Consider the following 21,602-nt stretch of genomic DNA (forward strand, 5'->3'; position numbering starts at 1 on the left):
GTTACATGCCATGTCTCATCACAAAACCAAAGTTGCTGAGTTTTTCAACTACTGCACATGCTCAAGGAATTTGTCCGCAGGCACATGAATCATGTTGAGACTCCACACAGAAAAAAATATCACTGTAGGATCTCTTGTTATACGCTGTCTCACACAAAACCAAGGTGCTGGTACTTTCAACTAGTGCATATACATATGCTCAAGGAATGTGACTGGTTGTGACATAGCTCTCTCTCTCTCTCTCTCTCTCTCTCTCTCTCTCTCTCTCTCTCTCTATATATATATATATATATATATATATATATATATATATATATATATATATATAGTCACAAATATCAGTATCGTCTATATCTCTCGGCTATTTCTCATGATATTATAGGTTTGGTGATAAATCGCCGGAAAATCTTGGGGCTTAAAAAGTAACAAAAATAGGTAAGAAAATATTATATCTACACAAAAATACATAAATAATAAAAGAAATAACTAAAAATATAAAATAATGAATACAAACATATTTAAAATATAAAAAATAAATAAAAACAGTAAAACTAATTGATAATATCACAAGAATATCGCAAATTTTACCTATATTATCATTTGCTGAATTTACGAAGATAATATCATGATATTTTGAAAATATTGCCGATATTTGTGACTATGGTATATATATATATATATATATATATATATATATATATATATATATATATATAGAGAGAGAGAGAGAGAGAGAGAGAGAGAGAACATTTATCATTCAACATTACCAAAATACATCCAACCGAATATTGGATGAGAGAGAGAGAGAGTAGCTCCTAAACGGACTTATCTTTTAAACCATCTTAAATGGCTTCAAGGGAACAAGGTTTCAGATGTCTTCTTAATCCAAACTCAAACACGTATTCTCTGTCGCTTAGTATAAAACATATACTTAGAGCGATTGACAATCGATGACTCATATTACACTAAAACATGGCAAAATAGAAATTGCGGTTTCTCATTGAATCGATTTAATCTAAAGCAATGATATATTCATCTGCTGGTTAGGATTAATAAAAAAACGCATGCAACTACAATGTCAGATATCAGCAGTGTTTACGACCTTGCTATACAATATGTGGGGAGGTCATTCTTATGGATAGGGGGGTTTGATGTGGGTATTATCAAATCTGACTAGTTGGGTGTTCTTTGATCATAATGACTTTCGGGATACTAAAAGGATGAGAGTCAATAACTGTGACTCTTTAACGGCAACATAAAAAAAGTTGTCGCTATTGTCTGAGCAATAATGGTGACTTTAGATATCCTTGTGAAAGCCTTGGCCCTGAACAAATGTCGCTATTATGGACATGTCTATATCTGCACCTTAAGATATCAATGTATAGGTATGTTTGTAACGACGACATTATATGGCTGTTAACAATGTCGAACCAATATGGTGACCTTAGATATCACTATTATAGGTATGTTTATAACAGCGATATTATATGGCCACTACGAGGATAAGGGTCAATAGCGGCGATGCCTTAACAGTGATAATAAATGTCACCGCTATTGATAAATTATGGTACACATGTCGCCATTATAAACATACCTATAACAATGACGTAATTGTCGTCGTTAAAGATACGTCTTTAATGGTGACATTATTTGGCCATTAAATATTAGTGTTAAAACCACTTAACGGCAATATTTAATGGTTGATAATGTCATCATTAAATATCAATAACGAATGATATATAAATATTGTTGTTATAAGGTTTTACTCTATAACGGCAATATAAATGTTAGGGAGGAGCCTTTTTGAAATTTTTTTTGCTCTCTCTCTCTCTCTCTCTCTCTCTCTCTCTCTCTCTCTCTCTCTCTCTGGCCTCCCTCCTCCCTACTCGGATGACGCCACCGGACCCTGGCCTTCCTCTCAAAGGTCACCCTCTCTCTTTCTCTTCTTCCTCCGCCTTCTCTTCTCTTTTTTCTTCTTCTTTGTCTCCTCTCATTGCTACGGGTGTTAAACCCAGCCCAGACGCTTAGGTTCCGCTGAGCCAAACCTAGCATTGATCCCAATCCAGGTTGGATTGTGCTTTTTTTAGTGTTAGGGTTTTTGTAAATTTTTTAATTAGAAATTGGTTTTTTTTTGTTTTTCAAATGAAATGAATGTTTATTTCTTTGTTTTTTCTTTTCAATGAACATTAAACATGATTCTACATACTTTATTTTAGTTAGAAACTTACAATTTTAGGGTTGTTTTTTTAATTAGCATATATATTAAATTATGAATGATGTTTGTTAGGGCTTAGGATTTATTTTTTTATTTACTTTTTTTGTAAATAGCATGAAAACATGTATATCACATTTTATATTTTTATTTATTTTTTCAATTATATTCATGATTCTTTTGAGTCCGCATACATAATAATTAATGGAAGTGTAGGTCATGCATATACTCCATTGTTGCTTGGTATTCCCTTGTATACAAGGGCATATTGAAAAACCTCATAAAAATGAATGTATCCCCATGTGTATAGTCGTATCCATGCTAACATGTGCAAGTTATGAAGGGTTAAAAAGGGTTTACTTATTGCTACAATCAATTGTATTTACAGTTGACTTAAAAGTTGAGACATGTTAGTCATAACTTCATAAAAACGAGTGTCCCCATGTTTACAGCATTATCGCATCACATAGAAGCAAGTTGTCAATGGGTTAGAAAATGGGACAGGTGCAAATCTGCATGCACAAACTATAAGTTGATCTAGAGTAAACTTATTATGTTCATAATATTAACCCATTTGAGTACATTGTATGATTGTTGAGCATATTCATGTTAAATGTGTGTCACACGAGTCTGAGTTCCATTGATACTCCTTTATAATGTAATACAAATGAGTTTACAATATTATAGTTCTCATATTTAAAAATTTAGTTCTCATACTCTAGTTCTTATAGTCTAGTGACTCATCAATATATATAATTTTATGGGTATTTTTAGAAATTTATGATTTTATTTATAAATTTTACAGATCAAAGATTCTCTTGTTGAATAAAGTGGGGTCATCATTTGTGAATATGAATCAATCGTGAGTACACATTCATAGCAGAAGTTCTGAACATTATATATTTGAAATTAGAATGTGATGCCCCATGTCGGGACTACAAGAATAAAAAATATAAAGTTATACAATTGATCAAACTAAACTTGATTGGACATGGTTCTATTATAGAATATATTCAATCACATGTAAGTGTGGCCCAAACCCACGTAGATGCAGTGCATGTACATTATGATGAGATCAAGAATATGATAGAAGTTTATAATTGGGTCGACAAAATATTGAATAATGTTATTATAAGGAAAACATTGGATCCAGCTATAGACGATGATGGTGAATGCACGCCCCTTCAAGACTTAATGGGTGATGCTCGAAGTGACCTATATCAAGGTTGTATAAAGTTAACAAAACTAACTTTCATTCTCAAATTGTTACATATTAAATTAATGAACAATTTAAGTAACAAATTGTTTGACACGCTAATTGATTTGTTGAAGGAGGCATTGCTTTAGTGAAAAGATTGTCAAACTCTTACTACAAGATAAATAAATTTGTGAATTGTGCTGGCTTTGGTTACGTGAAAATAGATGCATGCATGAATGACTGCATGCTTTTTGGAGAGGAGTATAAGAAGAAAAAAATGTGCTCAAAGTGCAATGCTTCAAAATGAAAACCACACTAAGGCAAAGGAATGAAAGTTTCTCAAAAAGTGTTATGATATTTTTCTGTAAAGTTAAGGTTGCAGTGCTTGTTCATGATAACGAAAACAACATCAAATATGAGGTGACATAAGACCCGGTATACAAGTGATGAAAATATTTTAATTCATCCATCAAATTATGTAGTGTCGAAAGAGTTTGACATGTGACATATACTATTCACGATAGAACCTCACAATGTTCATCTCAACTTGGCAAGCGACTATTTTAATCTATTTAGAAATATGAGCCTATCATACAGCATGTGGCTCATAGTATTATTGTTGTATAGTCTGTCTCCATGAATGTGTATGAAAAAATCTTTCATACAACTTTTTCTACTCATCTCTAGACCAAAGGTACCTAAAAATGAAATAAATGTTTACATGACGTCGTTAATCAAAGATTTGCAAGAGTTATGGGATGAAAGCTTTGGCATGTCCAATGCTAAAATTTTAGGAATAAAAAGGCATGATAGAAATGTCTTCTTCCAACGTTTATTTTCTATTATAGTTTGTGAATATCTAAAGAAGACGATCGGCATGCCTTTAATCCGTTTGAGCGAGATATTCAGACGGTTGTGTGTAGAACATTGAGGGGAGATGCTTTAACGAAGATGAAGGAAAATATTCTAGTAACTTTATGCGCTTTGTAAAAAATATTTTCACCTATATTTTTTACCATCTTGGTGCACCTAGCCATTTATATACCACCTGAGGCAGAATTGATTGGACCAGTACAATATTGTTGGATGTATTTGATCAAAAGATTTCTTGGTAAATTAAAGTGAACTATAGAAAACAAAGCACAAGAAGAAGCTTTCATTGTTGAGGCATATATTTTAACAGAATGTATGACCTTTTGCTCAATGTATCTTAGTGGTATTGATACTAGATTAAACTACTAGGATCGTCATGATGATAGGCCCAACCTAGCAAGGACACCTGGTTTGTCTGTATTCTCACATTACATTCACATGAAAGTCGCAGACGGTTTACCACTTGTACTTTTAGATTTGGAACATGTGAGAACTCATACGTATGTACTCAACAACTGTGTTGAATGTGAGTTGTATCTAAGGAAATATAGACAGATAATCCACAGCTTGTGCAAAAATGTTTAAAAAGTTACAATACGACATGACCAAGAGTTCATAAGTTGGTTTCTACAGAATCACAAAAATATTTCTCTAAAATTATGATTTCTTGTAAGAGGACCTGAGTGTGAATCATAGTCTTATCAAACTTGTGATGTGAATGAAATCAGGTTTCATACATAGTCTCATAGTAAAGTTTGTAGTTCTCAGAACAGTGAAATAATGGCTACTTATGAAGGCAATATAGGAGAGTTTGATGTAAACTATTATGGTGTTCTAAAAGATATCGAATTTAAAAATATAAGACAAAATTGAGTGTATACGTTTAGATGTGATTAGTTTGTTAATAGGTATATATGTAAGGACGAATATTTTACATATGTCAACATGTCTCACCCAGCATACTAGGAGGATCTTTTTATTTTAGCCTCTCAAGCTATGTAGGTATTTTATATTAGAGATCTCATAAAGAGTGAAATGCATATAGCACAAAAGATAATACCAAAAAATATGCAAAAGATTTTATTATTTTTATCTAAATGGAACAAATAATAGGACAATGATGTGTATCAAGAGAACAATTACGAAGGGGTTGATTCATTAACCCCCACGCCATCGACAAAGATCTCATATCATTACATCGAGATGATTTAGAGGATAAATGATAAATATTATGATGCATAATTTCATGGAAGATAAAAGTTGCAACTAAATTCAAATATCATTACTATAACCAAACTGACTTTCGTGCATCAGAAACAAATCAAACAACGAAAGACTTCAGTATCTATCAAGCCTAGTACGTCTTCATACCTCCAGAACTATCATACGAGGGTAAGTTTCTTATTCTCTAAGTTTATTTTTTTCATATAGTATAGTGTTAAATATGTTTGATCTAATAGACTCTTAATTTGTTGTTTGTATATTGAAATAAATAGATTGGAATAGATGGCGAGCGTGTTCTATAAACTAAAGAATCGTCTTCATACCTTTAGAAGTATTATATGAGAGTAAGTTTCTTATTTCTTAAGTTTTTTTTTCATATAGTATAGTGATAAATATATTTGATCTAATAGATTCTTTATATATATATATATATCAAATTGAAGTTGATATCTTCTTGAATATAAAAAGATGTTGTATTAATGTTATCTTTATGTTTTTTCAGATTCTCATGAAAGTGTAGGAAAAGGTGAAAGTATTATCGAGTCTTTAATCATAATGTGATTAAAATATCTGCAAATTGTCATATTGAATTCTCATATTGCTATCATCATCATTAACATTGTCATAATTTTTGTTTATAAATTTTTTTTTGAATTGTCAGATTGTACTTATTATTGAAGTGTGTTTGTTGCAAATTTGAAGAGAATGTAGGGGAGGAGGTTGGAGAGGATGTATGTTTGTTTTTTGAAGTGTGTTTATTTCTTAAGTGTATATTTATATTTGAATGTATGTTTGAAGTTGAATATTTAAAGATATTAGAGAGGATAAATGTTTGAAGATGTTGGAGAAGTGTATGCTTATATTTAAATGTATGTTTTAGGATATATAAATACTAGTGTATGTTTATATTTGAATGGATGTATGTTTGAGGAGGTTAGAAAGGATAAATGTTTAAGGAGGTTGGAGAAGTGTATGTTTATATTTAAATGTATGAACACTACTTCTTGTTTATATTTGAATTGATGTTTGAAGTATATATTTATATTTGAATGGATGTATTTTTTAGGATGTTTGAAATGTATATTTGAATTGTATTTGTTGTTTTATTTAATATAATGTAAAAAAAAAATTAATATAAGAAATTTATTTTTGAAGGTTTAAGGCCTATAATGGTGACATTCTTATGTTACTATTATTGTCCTTAACCTTATGTTGTTGTTGCAACCTATAACTACGACTTAATTGTCTCCATCATAGCCTATAACGATGACTTACTTTTCACCATTATCGACTATGATGGTAAGTTAATTCTTCTCATTAGAGGCTATAAAGGCGACATAAAAATGTTGTCGTTATAGAATCAGTCAATGTTATTGGTGTTCTTAGTTCCGACAAGATTCTCCATTGGTGTTAGGCCACACGTTAACGATGACCTATAAATGTTGTCATTGTTACTCAACTTAGGCCAAAAATTGACAGCCATTTTTTGTCATCGTTATAGACCTATAGCGGCGATAAATAGGACAATAGCGACAAGAAAAGTCACCACTATTGACCCTCATCCTTGTAGTGATAGTTAGTATTTTTTAAGAAACCATTTTCGAGATGAAAAGTGCATGGGTTGCTAACTCACTTTGTTGAAGGAATGTTATTCGATGTCGGGTTTCAGGTTCAACTCGCTACTTTTTTTTGAATGATTTATTGAATATCTTACCCAATATATATAAGAATCCTAATCCAAATATGAATCTGATTATAGTTAACCTAATTCGACCCAATTGTAATTTTAAGAAGGCATATATATGTGTGTGTGAGAGAGAGAGATGATAGTAGCTGCAAACGCTGCTCTCTGATAGTGGCCCGATTGAGGGCGCACAAAAAAATCTGTTGAATGGGTCTTTAGCAACGGATAGAACCCGCCGCTAAAAGCCCATATAATACAGTGTGCAGGGTGCACCAGCGTCGTCCATCACTCGTGATCACTCATGATCAATGGTGCTGGTGTGTTGGCCATCGTTAACAGGGAGTAGCGTTGCGCAGCTCTCTCTCTCTCTCTCTCTCTCTCTCTCTCTCTCTCTCTCTCTCTATATATATATATATATATATATATATATATATATATATATATATATATATATATATAAGGTGGTAGCTTCTAACCACTTCGCTAGCTAACTGCCATGATAAGAAGACGTTCTCAGTGTTTTTTCATGTTTTCTTTAAATCTGACTGTACTTATGTGTTTTATATGCTTGATTTATAGGAATAGACTATTGAAAAATCCTATTCCGATACACAAGTAGGTTTTTGTAAGGTTTGAAAATGGATGGTGCAAAATTTTTATAAATATTTAATGCTTAAAAATTGCATTTTTTTATCAAAAAAACGAGATCCAATCACAAGTTTAGGGGGCGAGGTGGGTGGGGAGGTTTTCAAGTTGTTTTTCCCAAATCTGACCATGCAAATGGATTCAGTATGGTCGATTTGCTAGGAAACTACACTTTGAATGCATTTTTTTGATAAAAAAAAATTCTGATTTTTAATTTTTGAATATTTATGATCTTTATAAAAAATTTGTACCATTGATTTTCAAACCTCATAAAAAGTTATTTGTGTATCAGAATCGAATGATGCAAGAGTCCATTTCTCTAAAATCAAGCAGAACACATCTGTACGAGCCCGGTAGGCAGTGGTATGCCTGGATCAACGTAGGCAACTACTCTGTCTCTCTTTCTCTCTCCATATATATATAATGTGAATATTGGGTACTTTTGGGTAAGAATTCCCCAATAAAATTTGTAATATTTTTTAGTTTTTTAAAGCTTTTTCCCATCTAACTCTCCAGATGTCATCTACATATTTATGTTAGTATAAAATCAGTTCTTGGATCATGTTTTTTCAGCCTGCATGTAAAAATTTGCAAGTATTGAAAAATCAACAGCTTACAATTTACCAAATTTTCAACTCTCAAGAACTAACATTTTTACATCAAGAAAATGTGATCCAAGAGGGTTTTTTCATAAAGGATTGGGAAATCACCCTCAGCATTAGCGACTCAGTCGCACTAGCTAAGTCTGCCATACTTACAATTGTTGTACTGATGGTGTAAACCCATATCACACGCCTTTCCCCCCAAGTGAATCGCCATACTTCGGCTGAGCAAGAGTTTATCCCTTGCCCTCATTAATGAGGGGCTCATAGGAATGAAACCTTAACCACCTTCCTAATAGCTAAGGCCTTCTCCATTGCATCAAGCCCCTTGGGGCTCTGTGATCCAGGTGCTTTTATTCCTACTATTTTAACCATGTTAAACACATTCATGGGGTTAGATTTAACACATTCATGGGGTTAGATTTTGTTAAAACAACCTCCTATTACTAATTTTCACCAAATATCCCCTTCTCCCTCACACACACACACACACACACACACACACACACACACACACACACACACATATATATATATATATATATATATATATATATATATATAGAGAGAGAGAGAGAGAGAGAGAGAGAGAGAGAACGTTATGGTGTCTTGGATTCAGTTACCCAAGAGCAACAATAATTTAAATACCTTATTCTACATTCCTTCCTACGCCCAAGTGCCATCAATAATTTAAAAAAATGAATGAGGTTCGTTCAACTGTTACTCCTAACTTGCAAGCACTGTCATAATATAAACCAAATATTTTATTTAGAGTAACTTACAGAAAGGCCCCTAATTTAGTGCTTTTTTAATATATTTGAAAAACACTTAAATTAATCAGTTGACCTTTGTCAATCAAATGAAGCGACTGAAATCACCTAATTGTTATTTTGTCTAAAAAAGTCCATAAGATTACATAAAATGAGTTGTTTAATAAAAAAAAGGGTCAAAAACGTTATTTTTATACTTCAGGTGGCTATTTGCAAGGCCTCCATATAAAGTATGCAGTTAAATTTAATAACTCAAAAATTGGACAGCTTTTTGTAAATTTCTCTTTTAGTTATTACACACATTTCAATTTTTGCTTCGAAGCCACGCTTGGCATTAAAATCACTCGATGAATACTTTTTAGTGAAAAAAAAACACTTTTTTTTTTAGACAAGTTGGGGTTAGTCAGACCCCTACCAGATATCTCTTAAGCCCCATGTGGCAGAGGGATTCGAACCTGGGCCTTCAGCTTGGCACAGGACCCCGCTTACCACATGGAATACCAACTTGGTGGTGAAAAAGACACTTACTAAGATGCCCTCTGGCTTTGGTTCTTTAACAGATATAACATATTCTTTTTATCAACAAAAGCTAATATAAAAGTTTTGTAACCGCAGGGCATCTGAAATTAGTTTGAAAAATAGCTAGTTTAAGGTAATAAAGTATATATGAAAATGTAAATGTTTGCTATTTGAACTGCGTTCATATAAAGTACGCAGCTTTTCTTAAATTGTTCTTTCAGTTATTATTATTACTTTTCCAATATGTGATTCGAAGCCACTCTTCGCCTTAAAATTACTCAAATGACATTTTTTTATTTTTCTTAAAAAAAACACTTACTAATATGAACTCTATCTTTGTTTCTTTAACAAACAGATATAAGATATTCCTTTTGCCAACAAAAGCCAATATAAATGTTTCGTAACTGGAAGGTATCTGAAATTAGCTAAAAAAAAGAGCCGGTTTAGTGTAATAACGAGAAAGTTGAACAGCTTTCCCTAAATAACTCATAAATCCGGTTGTTTTAGTAATTTATTCTACAACTTACCAAGGATTGTTTATCAACATTAACTCAGTGGTCTTTGACAGATATAAGATATTCCTTTTACCAACAAAAGACAATACAAAAGTTTTGTAACTGGAGGGTATCTGAAATTAGTCAAAAATGAGCTGGTTTATTGTAATAACGAAAAAGTTGAGCAGCTTTTCCTAAATAACTCATAAATCCGGTATTTTTGTGATTTATCTACGCCTTACCAAGGATTACGTATCAGCATCAACTCTGTTATCTTTGACGGATAACCCTCAGCCATATGCACTAGCGCCCTCATTTTAGCAATGATTTTTGTTACCCTAGTGGGTTACAAACCTTTTAGCGAAAAACTCGAGTTTTTTTTTTGTACTTTTTTAGACATCTGACTTTCCAAATACAATCTATACGTTTAGTTTAATACACAATGACCTTTGGATCATGTTTTTACAATGTGTAAGTCGGATCTGGGGTTAAAAAATCAACGATGTACAAGCTTTCAAATTTCCAACCCTCAAAATTTTATACTTTTATATTGCAAAACTACAATTCAAGCGTCAATTTCTACTATCTTGACCTTTCTAAACACATCTATGGGATCAGATTTGCTCAAGACAATCTCTTGCTATGAGTTTCAATCAAGGGGTTTGGAACCCAGAAGGGTAGGCAATATTCCCCCCCTCGACCTAAATAGTAAATCTGACCAGAAGGTAAGAATGGTTGCTTGAAAAGTTTTCCTGTTACGTATCTGAACAAAGGACAAGTTAATATCCCTATCCTTTTTCTAACCAGAACTAGCCCGCAATATTATGTTAGAAACATAGTTAGTGCATACAAAACAGTGTTGAGATGTGCTCTGCTGTTCATGGTTTTGGTGATTGGTTGTTGAGGGAGAGGAATGGGGCTGGGCATGGAAATATTGATAGCAACAGTGGGCCTGTGTGGTGTCTTCCTGCGGCCATGGTTGATCAGGTTTGCTGGAGAAATGGTGGATGTTTTATGGGGTGCACTGCGTAGGACTATGAGGGAAGGGCCTTTTGCCATCTTCTCTACTTACCTTCATTACTCAAGCTCTTTCTTGTCAAGGTATTGATTGAAATTGCTCCCTCTAACAACACTGCAGGACCAGATTTTCTAGTATGATGTAGATTGCCCAGAAGAACTGGACCCTTTATTCCTCATGCCCACCTGTTTTTATATGGTTGTGTAGTCTATTGACAAGCAAACGTATGTTTGCGTTGTGTAGTTTATAAAAATACTTGCTCATATCTATATTGGGGTGCCTTCCATCTGGTAGGTTCATGTATTTCTTTTGTTTATTTTGTCTTCTGACATCCTGTCTATAAGCTTTCTTAACATATTGTCTAATGCGCATACTTTAGTATCTAAATTTTCAAGCAACCATGCAATTGTTTCATATCTTTTACCTCTGTTTCTCTGTTGTGCATTCTTTTGTCCTAACCAAAATGAGAAAAAGGCATAGGGGGGAAGGCAGAGTATAGCATTTGCACATTTCTTCATCTTCTATGTGAGGTCGGTGGTCAACTAAAATGCCTGGCTATAACATTACAATTGTATGAGATACAAAATTCTAGTAGTACATTAGGTTGTGTGCCGGTAGATCCCGAATCTGACGTATGTCTTCTAGTGATAGTTCCCTCTCCAATTGAATCCGTGTAGCTTGCAAAACCTCCTGAAAAAGAACACAACAGTTTAGCATCTCTCTCTCTCTCTCTCTCTCTCTCTCTCTCTCTCTCTCTCTCTCTCTCTCTCTCTCACACACACACACACACACACAAAGGATATAGTCAATACATTGAATTCCATGTAGGAAGCACGCATAGCAAGCCATTGTGCATCCATCAATACGAATGATATGCAGTACAACACATCAAAGGCATCTTCATCTTCTGCAAAATTCAGAAGTAAATTTTCAAAAAGCAAAATCAAGAAGCGTGTACAAGTTTTACCTATAAAAACAAAATTAGTCAGTCAGGTAAATTCACATCATTATTCAATCAGCTGGCACTAAATGGTTGGAAAATTTTACCTGACAAGATTCTCACGAAATTTATTCCCGGAAGAGATCTTGGCCTAGCTGTAAAAAGAAAAGAAGTTTCTTAGGAAACAATAAGGAACATGTTAAGGGAGATATTTTTTCGCAGGCATTTGATTATTATCAATTTCATCCAGTAATTTTAGTAAGTTCAAAAGAATTTAAGCAGACAAATAATGATGTACTGCTCCGTCACACAGACACTCCATTTTGGCCCCCGTATTGTGTCCCCTGATATAGGAGTCACATAGAAACTTCATAAAATGGCTGTATCCCTGTATCTGAGCCGTATTCATGTGACATAGATGTACAGCTTGTTGAAGAACAGGAAGTACAACATATGTCACACTACATGTGATCAAATTCCTTGAGTGGTAGCCAGTCTTGATGATCAATGCAAATTAAACAAGGTTCTAACATACACAAAAAAGTTGTTCAACTGAAAGCATTTATTGCCTGATGGTTGTATAGTGAAATTACTTTTAGTGGAGAAAAAATCATGAATCAGATGTAATAATTAACAATATTTTGTTCTCCCTAGCTCAAAATAATGAATCCAAGTGAACCCACAAGTTGGAATGCAAACCATTCCTGAAGCATGTTGGTAGATGTGTCATACTTCCAAAATCGGGAACTTGTAGTTCATTTGTTGATCTTTTTGTGCCTAAGTCATTCTAGGTGATGATGAATCTTGACACCACCCAGAATAAACAAAGCAAAAATAGATCACAGTTGCATGATTTTCTAGAATGGAAAGGGAAAGTACAATGGACAAAATCAGACATGTTTTGACATCTTGGTAGATCAGTTCCAAGAGAAATTTTCTGAATGTCCTTTGATTTGGACCAAACTTTCTGATTTCTTAAGATTAAGGCAACAATCCTTACACTACATCATACATAAACTATCAGTTAAAATTTTAACTTGAAGATTTTTAGCCTAGAGACACACATACAGATTTTTGTAGCACTATGACAATAATATTGCCTACCACATCACTAACCCGAAAACAAATCTAGCATCTTTATAAGCATAAATGAAACATTGATCCCTGCAACGGCGAATGGATATTCCCATACAGCTCGTGTTGCTCCTTTTTTGAAGAGTAACCTTTGAAAAGGTTCCTTCATTAAAAAAAAATCCAAGTTAATTCAGCTAGAACTTGAAAAATGAAATCAGGAAAATAACAAGTGTATTCGCACTTACTGGATAGTTTCTAGCAAAAAACAGCAGATTCTCAAGAGCAGTGAATCCACAGCCCCTGTACAAGAATAACTTGTCACATAATTCTGGTCATTCTAGCTAGACGCATTAAAGAGAAGATGTCTTGCACTAGTACAAGAATATGTAGAACTGTGCAAAAGAAGTTGCCCATAACTTATCTAAGAATAACATTGTTCACTCCCAACTTTTTATTGGTAAATTAAAGAAAAACTAAGGGGGGAGAATTGATTGGCCTGGACTGGCCCAGCCTGTTTTTGACCACACCATGCTGGCCCAGCAATGGGCTGTGACCTGGTCCAGGGCTCAAAAGGCCGGGTTGGGTCCCAAAGAACCAGCCCAGGCCCAGTCAGGTAACAAGCCTTGAGGAAAAATAAGTCCATGAGAACACTTGAAATCCCAGACACTAGATGCAATTTAAGCTCACACTGCCTCAAAAACGGCCGCAAAAGGGAATTGGAAACTAGAGCCATGCTAGAAAAGTTTAATCAACCAATAATTATACCATAAAACAAAAACTTTAGGAATTGTGCTACAACTGCAATTATGCAAGTCCATGCATGGGTTTGCATTCAGCAATGGGCTTCCACAGATTTCACCAAAGGAACAGCAAGGCATCTCTGTCTGGCATGACAGATTGTGCTTCCTGATGGTAGAAAAATACACTTAATTATGGAATGCATCAAATTTATCCTTTCAAGAAATTTACATAACACATAGTATTTAAGGATCAAACAGCTAGCATGCATAATGATCATTTCAAAATTCAGATTGTAAGAAATTCTGAACTCAAAATTTATATAAATGAGTACATGCTATTGAGCGGTAAAAATTCAAAAAAGAAAGTAGAGAAATTTGCATTTTGCTATTCTTAACCCTTAGACATCTAAAACCATTAAAATAAGCTTAGATGTAAAAGAATGAAAATAACACAAGAGTTGAACATCTGCAATACAGAAATGTGCCAGTAATATAACTCCATTAAAATAAGCTAAGATGTAAAACAATGAAAGTAACACAAGCAAGAATTGAAGATTTCTGAAATGATCTTTTCAGAAATTACTTATGTATATACACGTGCACATTCATGCATGCATGCACTTGTCACAACTTTCTATATGCATGTGTGGCAGAATCAAATGATAGGTTTTAGAGTTGAATCATTTGATGACCTGAATAGGCAACAAAAGCCACAAATAAAAACTCTCTAATTCATTAGATAATGGAAAATGAAGAAGATAGAGGAGACAAAAAAGAACCAATAAGGATTTTGATAGGTAAGAGGTGGGAGATGGTGCTGTATGCCACTACTCCGCAGAATCCAGAAAAAAAATGTTAAGTAATCTTGTAAATATAAGAGATGTATAAAAGTTCATTATATGTACAATGACTGAAACACCCTTGAACTAATAATATGTCAGAATGAAAGTCCCTACAAGAAAGGTTACCAAAACAACCACCATATATAGCAGCTCAGTCCTCTGGTACAGATAAACATCAATAGATTACAAATAAAGGACAAACATAGATAGAGTAGCTTTACCTAAAGTCAGTTGATGGATTTGGACCTTGCCACCCCATCTCTTTCCATTGCTCAGAGATTAGGCCTTTAAGATCTGTATCTGGAAAGGCAGCATGCCATAAGGCTCTAAGGGCTTCCTGCCAGTCAAGAGTCTAAGTATTTTAATGTGAACTAGCACCAGAGCAAAAGCTGATCTGTTACCAGTCTGCAGTAACCAGAATTTTCGAGGGAAGTACACAAAACTTCGAAAGCAGGAAAAACTTTTTAAAGAAATAAAAGAAAATCAACTCCTAAGATTTCAATGAGAGCTAAAAAGAAATTAAAAAAAATCTGATTATTTTGGTTCATAAATAACTTTAACAATAACAAAATAATTAATGGTCAGTATCTAGCAACCAAATTAGTCTCTAGTGACAACAAAATCCATGATAGTTACCACCCACGACCACATTAAAGTTCATGGAGAAAAATGGTTAAACATCATTACTGATGAATTTGAAAACTTTATAAGAAGCTGTATTACAACTTATCCTCTCTTCAATTCTTGTTTTAATATCATTGCATACACAATTTTTCTTAGTTCTGAATTGCTAACATATCAGATATGTTTTCAGTTTTGCAATCACTCGTGGGCTCAGTTGTATAGTCATTTATACTAAGTCAAGGCCAAGGTCTTTGCTAATTATAAAATAGCTCACGAAAAGCATCTTCAACACCCATTAGTTTTCACTTTAGTGAACCTTTTAACATCTCATATTAGTTACTATAAAACAAATGCAGCAAAACCTCACATGCACACACACATGCATGCATGTCTACTAAAAGGAGTTTCTCTTGTACATTGATGTGAGTGTCATATTTACTAAATCCATGCTTTAATTGCTTATGTCTATGAATGCACATATGAATATTGAGAATTCATGAAATAATATCAACTTTCATGGCATTCATGTTTGTAAATATAGAATTTGAATATCTTCTGTTTCTTCTTATTTCTGTTTTCTTGGGGTAGCCAATTTGGGGAATAGCCCTGGGTGAGCCAAACCTAAAGACACCTAGTCACAGATAGTGTGACTCCAGAACTCCAGGTATCATATTTGAACCTTGATTTATGTTATAGATTAAGTAATGTTTAGTCTCCTTCAATCCATTTTAATAACCACTTAATCTTTTTCACATGCACTGCATCTAAAATTGAACAAAGACCAGGACATATGCTTATATCCTCACTATAAAAGATATGTCCCACATATTGGGAAAATCTTGTACATCAAAAGCCGATTATCCTTAACACGTCAAGAAAGCAAGCATGTGATCCATAGTCACACAAAAACACCCAAGTTTATAGTATTTTTCTCTCAATTACCTTTTCTAGGGAATCATTAGATATCATGCTGAAATAAATTCTCATCAAGAGGATCTTTGGAAATAATAAATTGGAAGGAAAAGCTGATTTACTTTGAAAACCTGTTATAGTTCACAGGTTATCTTAATCCCATGAGCATCAAGAATGAGTTCAAATGCATCTTCCCTAATAAGCACGCCCATCTTCTGGTCCCCACAGATAGGAAAAATAATCTCATGTTCTTCCTTTCACTATCGAGAAGGAAGGCTAGGGAAACCTTATTGATTGCTTAACCTTTCCCTGAGTTCCCTAGATCAACAAAAATATTCTTGAGATTGACTTACAAATCCACTTTTCTCAGGCCATTTTGACCTAAAATATGAGGATTTCCTACAAATTATTTTCCATGTCCTAGAATCACATAAGACAGTCGGACATTGAATTCCTAAATTTTAGATAATACAATTCCAAAAGGAAAATATAAGTTCAGGCTACTATGCATGAAAAAAAAGTAGGGAAAAAATACCTGATGATCATGACTTGTCTCATCAAATGGCACTTCTAATCGTTCTTGAAGCTTTTGCCATCTCTCTTCCTGTCAGGAGGCACAGAAAACTGATATAAATTGAATTTGAAGACCGGTACAACATTTAAAAAAAAAAAACACATCTTCAGTCAACCCATCATGCACAAGGCTTTCATGAAACTTGCCTTGTAATTTTTTAAAGAAGCATCAAGATCAGCTTAAAAAAGAAAAAAGGACACAAAAAAAGTATCAGCAAAAGCAATGCTTCAACCTTCATGCAACTATCAATAGGGAGAAAAGGACAAAGTAATTGCATTACAATAACAAAACCATTTGTGAGGAATATTGATCAGTCCAAGTTGCACAAGTATAGATTTTCCTTCTAACTTTTGTGAATCCAATAATATAAAATAATAAGCATTAATAAAATGCCACATAGGTGATATTAATACAAAAATTAGCAAAAAAAGGAACATAAACCTTGAAAAGATAAATTCATAACAGAAACCAAAATTTCATACTAACTTGAAGAGGGGTAAATGTAAAATTTATAGCCTTCCCACTGCCCCCATGGCGCCTATTGTTAGAACGATTGAAGAGTCCAGTAATCCACGATCGTGGGCCAACCATAGCATTAGCTGCAAGGTAATTACACCAGTAAAACTAGTGGAAGTAGAACACTACTGAATAGAGTGAGGCTGAAGCAAACTTCAACAGATAACTTCAGAGATTAGACGACCAATCAAAATTGTATTTTAAACTGCATGACAGATTAACTGTATAAGGGGTAAAAAAAATTGAGGTTGAATAAGATCAGATGAATCAATTCTGCAAAAAAAATAAATAAAAAGATACAGAAATCCTTGATCATGGCAGCGAGAGGACCATCTGGAAGTGGGAACAGTAGTGGTGAAAATGTCCTAGGCTTGATCCAATAGGCCCAGAGAGTCCTAAGCTAATGGTTTTCCAGCCTAGGTTCAGTTTCCTGACTATTGCAGACAATGACATTTGTGAGGTGGCCCTGCTACACTGATGAATCCAATTGGTCAAGAAAGCATAGCAAGGTTTGGCGTAGGACTGAGTACCAAGTTTCATAGGCCAGAATGAAGCCTTCATCACAGAGATCAACAAGCCTCACTGCCATTATTATTTCCGTTCCCAATAGAAACCTTTTAGAGCCTGATGGCAGGCCGCTTTTCTCACAAATTGTTCATGTGAACAAGGGTCAGAACTTGGAAATATGATAAAGCGCCTTTCAGGTTTCTCTGTTTCATTTATAAATTTAGTTAGAAAAAAGAAACACCAACAAAACTACTAGTGATCTTTTTTTGAATTGTATCGAACTCTTTCTTAAAAAAAAATTAGAAAGCCAAGCAGGGGGCTGCAACATCTAACTTTGGCTGAGAATTTTTTTTTCTGCTATTTTCCTTTAGTTGGGCAAGCAGCAGGATATCCTCTGAAACATTATGCAGGCATAGGTTTTTAAAATATTGTCATATCTGTGTCAGTATTGTAGCATAATGACACATGAGACACACGCTAAGTGAAGTGAAAGCGCATTCTTGACATAAGTTACTGTCTTTGTCAAACCAAGTCAATAATTTCTTATATGTTTCATAACTTGTCCTATTCTGTAAGATATAGTATTAAGATTAGTTTCATCTATTCAGATCTTGTAGAGATAAGGTATCTCTCCTATAGACTTCATCTATTGTCATGTAGATCCAATGCTTTTGGCATCAAAAGATGTGAAAAACTGTAAAAATGTGGAAGAGGAAATGCCATCATTAGGTGCTTGAACCGGAACCAAGATATTGTATAAATTGTCCAAGGCATTGTTGAACCAACAAAATATTTTCCAAGCCACAGGGAAAGGGCAACGCAAAGAGAAGACATGATGAGAAAGAAGGAAACAGAACTCACCAACACATTGAGCCAACTGCGATATTACGTGAGAAAAATTATGTGCCCATGCAAGCTCCTCGCACCTACCCCTCCAATATAATTCATCTTCATCAACCTGTTTCATCAAAATGAATAGGGATTAAGCAGTCAAAAGCATGTTCCCCCTGTATGAAGTGCTAAAGAGGCAATAAAAAACAAAGTTAGATGGATTTTCCAGATAAGACCCATATCCCCAAGAAGATATTTTCCAAGATTTCATAGAAGAAATTTCAGAGGCCAAATGGAAAGCTACAAAAGAATAACAACTGTCTATGACATGGTTTTAAAATTTCCAAATGTCATAAGATAGTTGTTAAGCAAAATAATCCATGAAGTTACACGAATAAAGCAGGAGCGAATCAGAATTTTACTCTACAGTACATTTAAGCATCCATCTCAAGTCCTTAGAATCACGCTTGTGTAAACATCTACACCATGGTTTTTACTTTTCTAAAATCTCTTCTTGAGACTCATTTTTAACCAACATAGACTCAACTTTCTCTCATTTCTCTTTCTGCTTCTAAGTAGATAATGCCTCTATGAAGTCCACACACATATTTGAAGAACTATAAGGACAGCCCAACAAAGAAAAGAAACAGAGTGCTGACCCCCTTCAGGGAAGAACATGAAGGAATGCACTTTCGACGCCTAATTCTCATCTCAAGCGGCTAACTTCACTGAAGCTCCTCCCCAACCCTCCTATCCCTACTTCTTGTCAGGAAAGAAGGGTTGCAAAGAGAGAAACCATTTAAGGTGCGGCCATTGCAGCACATGCTGCGAGTCCCACGGTTGGTAGAGAATGGAGTGTTATGAGGCCAACCTATTTTGCTGGTGCCTACTGCCTACCAACAAGAGGGAAAAAACAGCAATGCAAGAAAAAGGAGGTTGAATTTCTCGGTGACACAATCATGACAAAGAGTGCATGTCCAGAAGAAAAGATCCCACCCACCCACCACTTTAATGATCCCTTTGACCCCCGGCAGTACTTGCAGATTTTTTGAAAATGGGCTCCAAAAGAAAACACTGTAAACCCGAAAAAGGTGGCCTTTTTTCTTCAAAAGCATTATGAACAAGACAATACATCTAATTAACCGCACCCTTGAGAGAGAGAGAGAGAGGTTGCATGTCAAATAAAATGCTTAGAACAAGTAAGCTATATAAAGGGAGAGGAATTGACATGGCAATCAAAGTTCTAAAATGTCGATCCAATAATTCTGAGAGAGAGAGAGAGAGCTTGCATATCAAACAAAATGAAAACTATGCGATAGAAACTGAGATAGAGACTGAAATCACGACGACCAACGTACTAAATATTTGAGATAACAATTCACACACACACACACACACACACACACACACACACACACAGGCACACCTAAAATGCAAGGTGGTGGATCAATGAACGCCAGAATCAACGTGGGGATCGTATTTAACTCCAGAAGAGGCATCCCCTTTGCCTTCTCCCCCCTCTGCCTCTGCCTCTGTTCTCCCTCCGACGTTGGTGGTGGTGTTGAGAGGAGGATGACGATGGTTGGGGATGGGACGGGAGAGAGGCTCGAGGGAGGGAGAAGGGGGAGGGAAAGTTGGGTAAATGAAAATATGTGGATCAACCACGAGAGAGAGAGAGAGAGAGTCCTCCGACTGTGGCGGGGGGACGTGAGGTTGGCCCGTCCCTCATGGTGGAGCGAGGCTGACAGGGCGCACTGCAACCGCGCTTTCTACAAAGAAAGAAGGCCCTTGATTCCCACATTCCTTCTGGTCGGGTCAGCGTTGGCCCGGACTCGCCCATATAACTAATAACCGAAACCCAGACCCACATAATTTTAGAATTTTATTTTTATTATATATATATATATATATATATATATATATATATATATATATGTATATATATATATATAATACTCGGGTCAGTCGACTACTCAGCAAAAAAGTCAGGTCAGGTCAAGTACCCAGTCATGACCCAAACTCAACCAAAATATTGCTGGGGTCGGGTTAGAACCTTTCATGCCCATACTCGGGGATTTGGGTTTGGGTCGGGTACCTGATACAAACCAGACCCATTGGCAGCCCTAAAATGCTTTCATTTTGCCATTGATCCTCCCTCCACGTGGTGCTCTCGCAGTCCAGGAGCACTAGGGCTGCAAATAGATCGGATATGGTTGGATATCCGATCTAAGTCCGAATGTTATTTTAGGATTCAGATTCTTTAAGTAAATTCCAAATATGCATTACAGTAGGATTCAGACATTCAATCGGATTACTTTCTGATTCGGGTCAGATTTACATCAGTTTTTTTAATTTGGATTTAGAATTTATCCTAATCAAAATCCAATCCGTTTGCATTTTTTATATGTAAATAACTAGTTTTTCTTTTTATTTTTCAAATCCAATATTAGCACTTGTGTTTTGGATTCGGATTCAACCTTCTTTCATCGGGTCTAATTTGAATTGGAAATCGGATTCAAATCTATTGCTTGCATTTTGAATTGGAATTTTGATCGAGCAAAATCTGGCCCAAATCGGACAGGTAAGGCCTAAGGGGAATCTATGGAGAGAGTTCCAGAGAAACAAGAGAAAAGCTATGTAAAGAAGAAGGAAAAAAGTTAGAGAAATAAGCATAAAGGAAGAGAAAGATAAAGGTTGTCTCCCACACAAAGGCTCAGAGCTCTAGCAGTCTTCAAAATTGATAAGGTTGCACAAATGCATTGTGCCCCTGCACCTGATTGCCCTCCATCTCATGTTGTGTGTA

General features: G+C 34.8%; 1 protein-coding gene across 1 annotated transcript; it reads right to left on the minus strand.

Annotated features, from left to right (window-relative positions):
* Positions 1-11,827: 11,827 nt before the first annotated feature.
* On the minus strand, positions 11,828-20,426 carry LOC149844586 (uncharacterized). The gene is made up of 10 exons (XM_089985503.1): positions 20,226-20,426; positions 18,830-18,926; positions 17,432-17,544; positions 16,907-16,975; positions 15,057-15,172; positions 13,499-13,553; positions 13,296-13,416; positions 12,287-12,334; positions 12,052-12,146; positions 11,828-11,929 (listed from the first exon to the last, which is right to left on the minus strand). Exons 3-10 carry the CDS (start codon positions 17,534-17,536, stop codon positions 11,828-11,830), a joined length of 711 nt encoding a protein of 236 aa, XP_089841629.1. The 5' UTR covers positions 17,537-17,544; positions 18,830-18,926; positions 20,226-20,426.
* Between the last annotated feature and the right edge of the window lie 1,176 nt (positions 20,427-21,602).

Source organism: Nuphar pumila, chromosome 2, assembly GCF_984573655.1.
Source record: "Nuphar pumila chromosome 2, dmNupPumi1.hap1.1, whole genome shotgun sequence".
Classification (NCBI taxonomy): domain Eukaryota; kingdom Viridiplantae; phylum Streptophyta; class Magnoliopsida; order Nymphaeales; family Nymphaeaceae; genus Nuphar; species Nuphar pumila.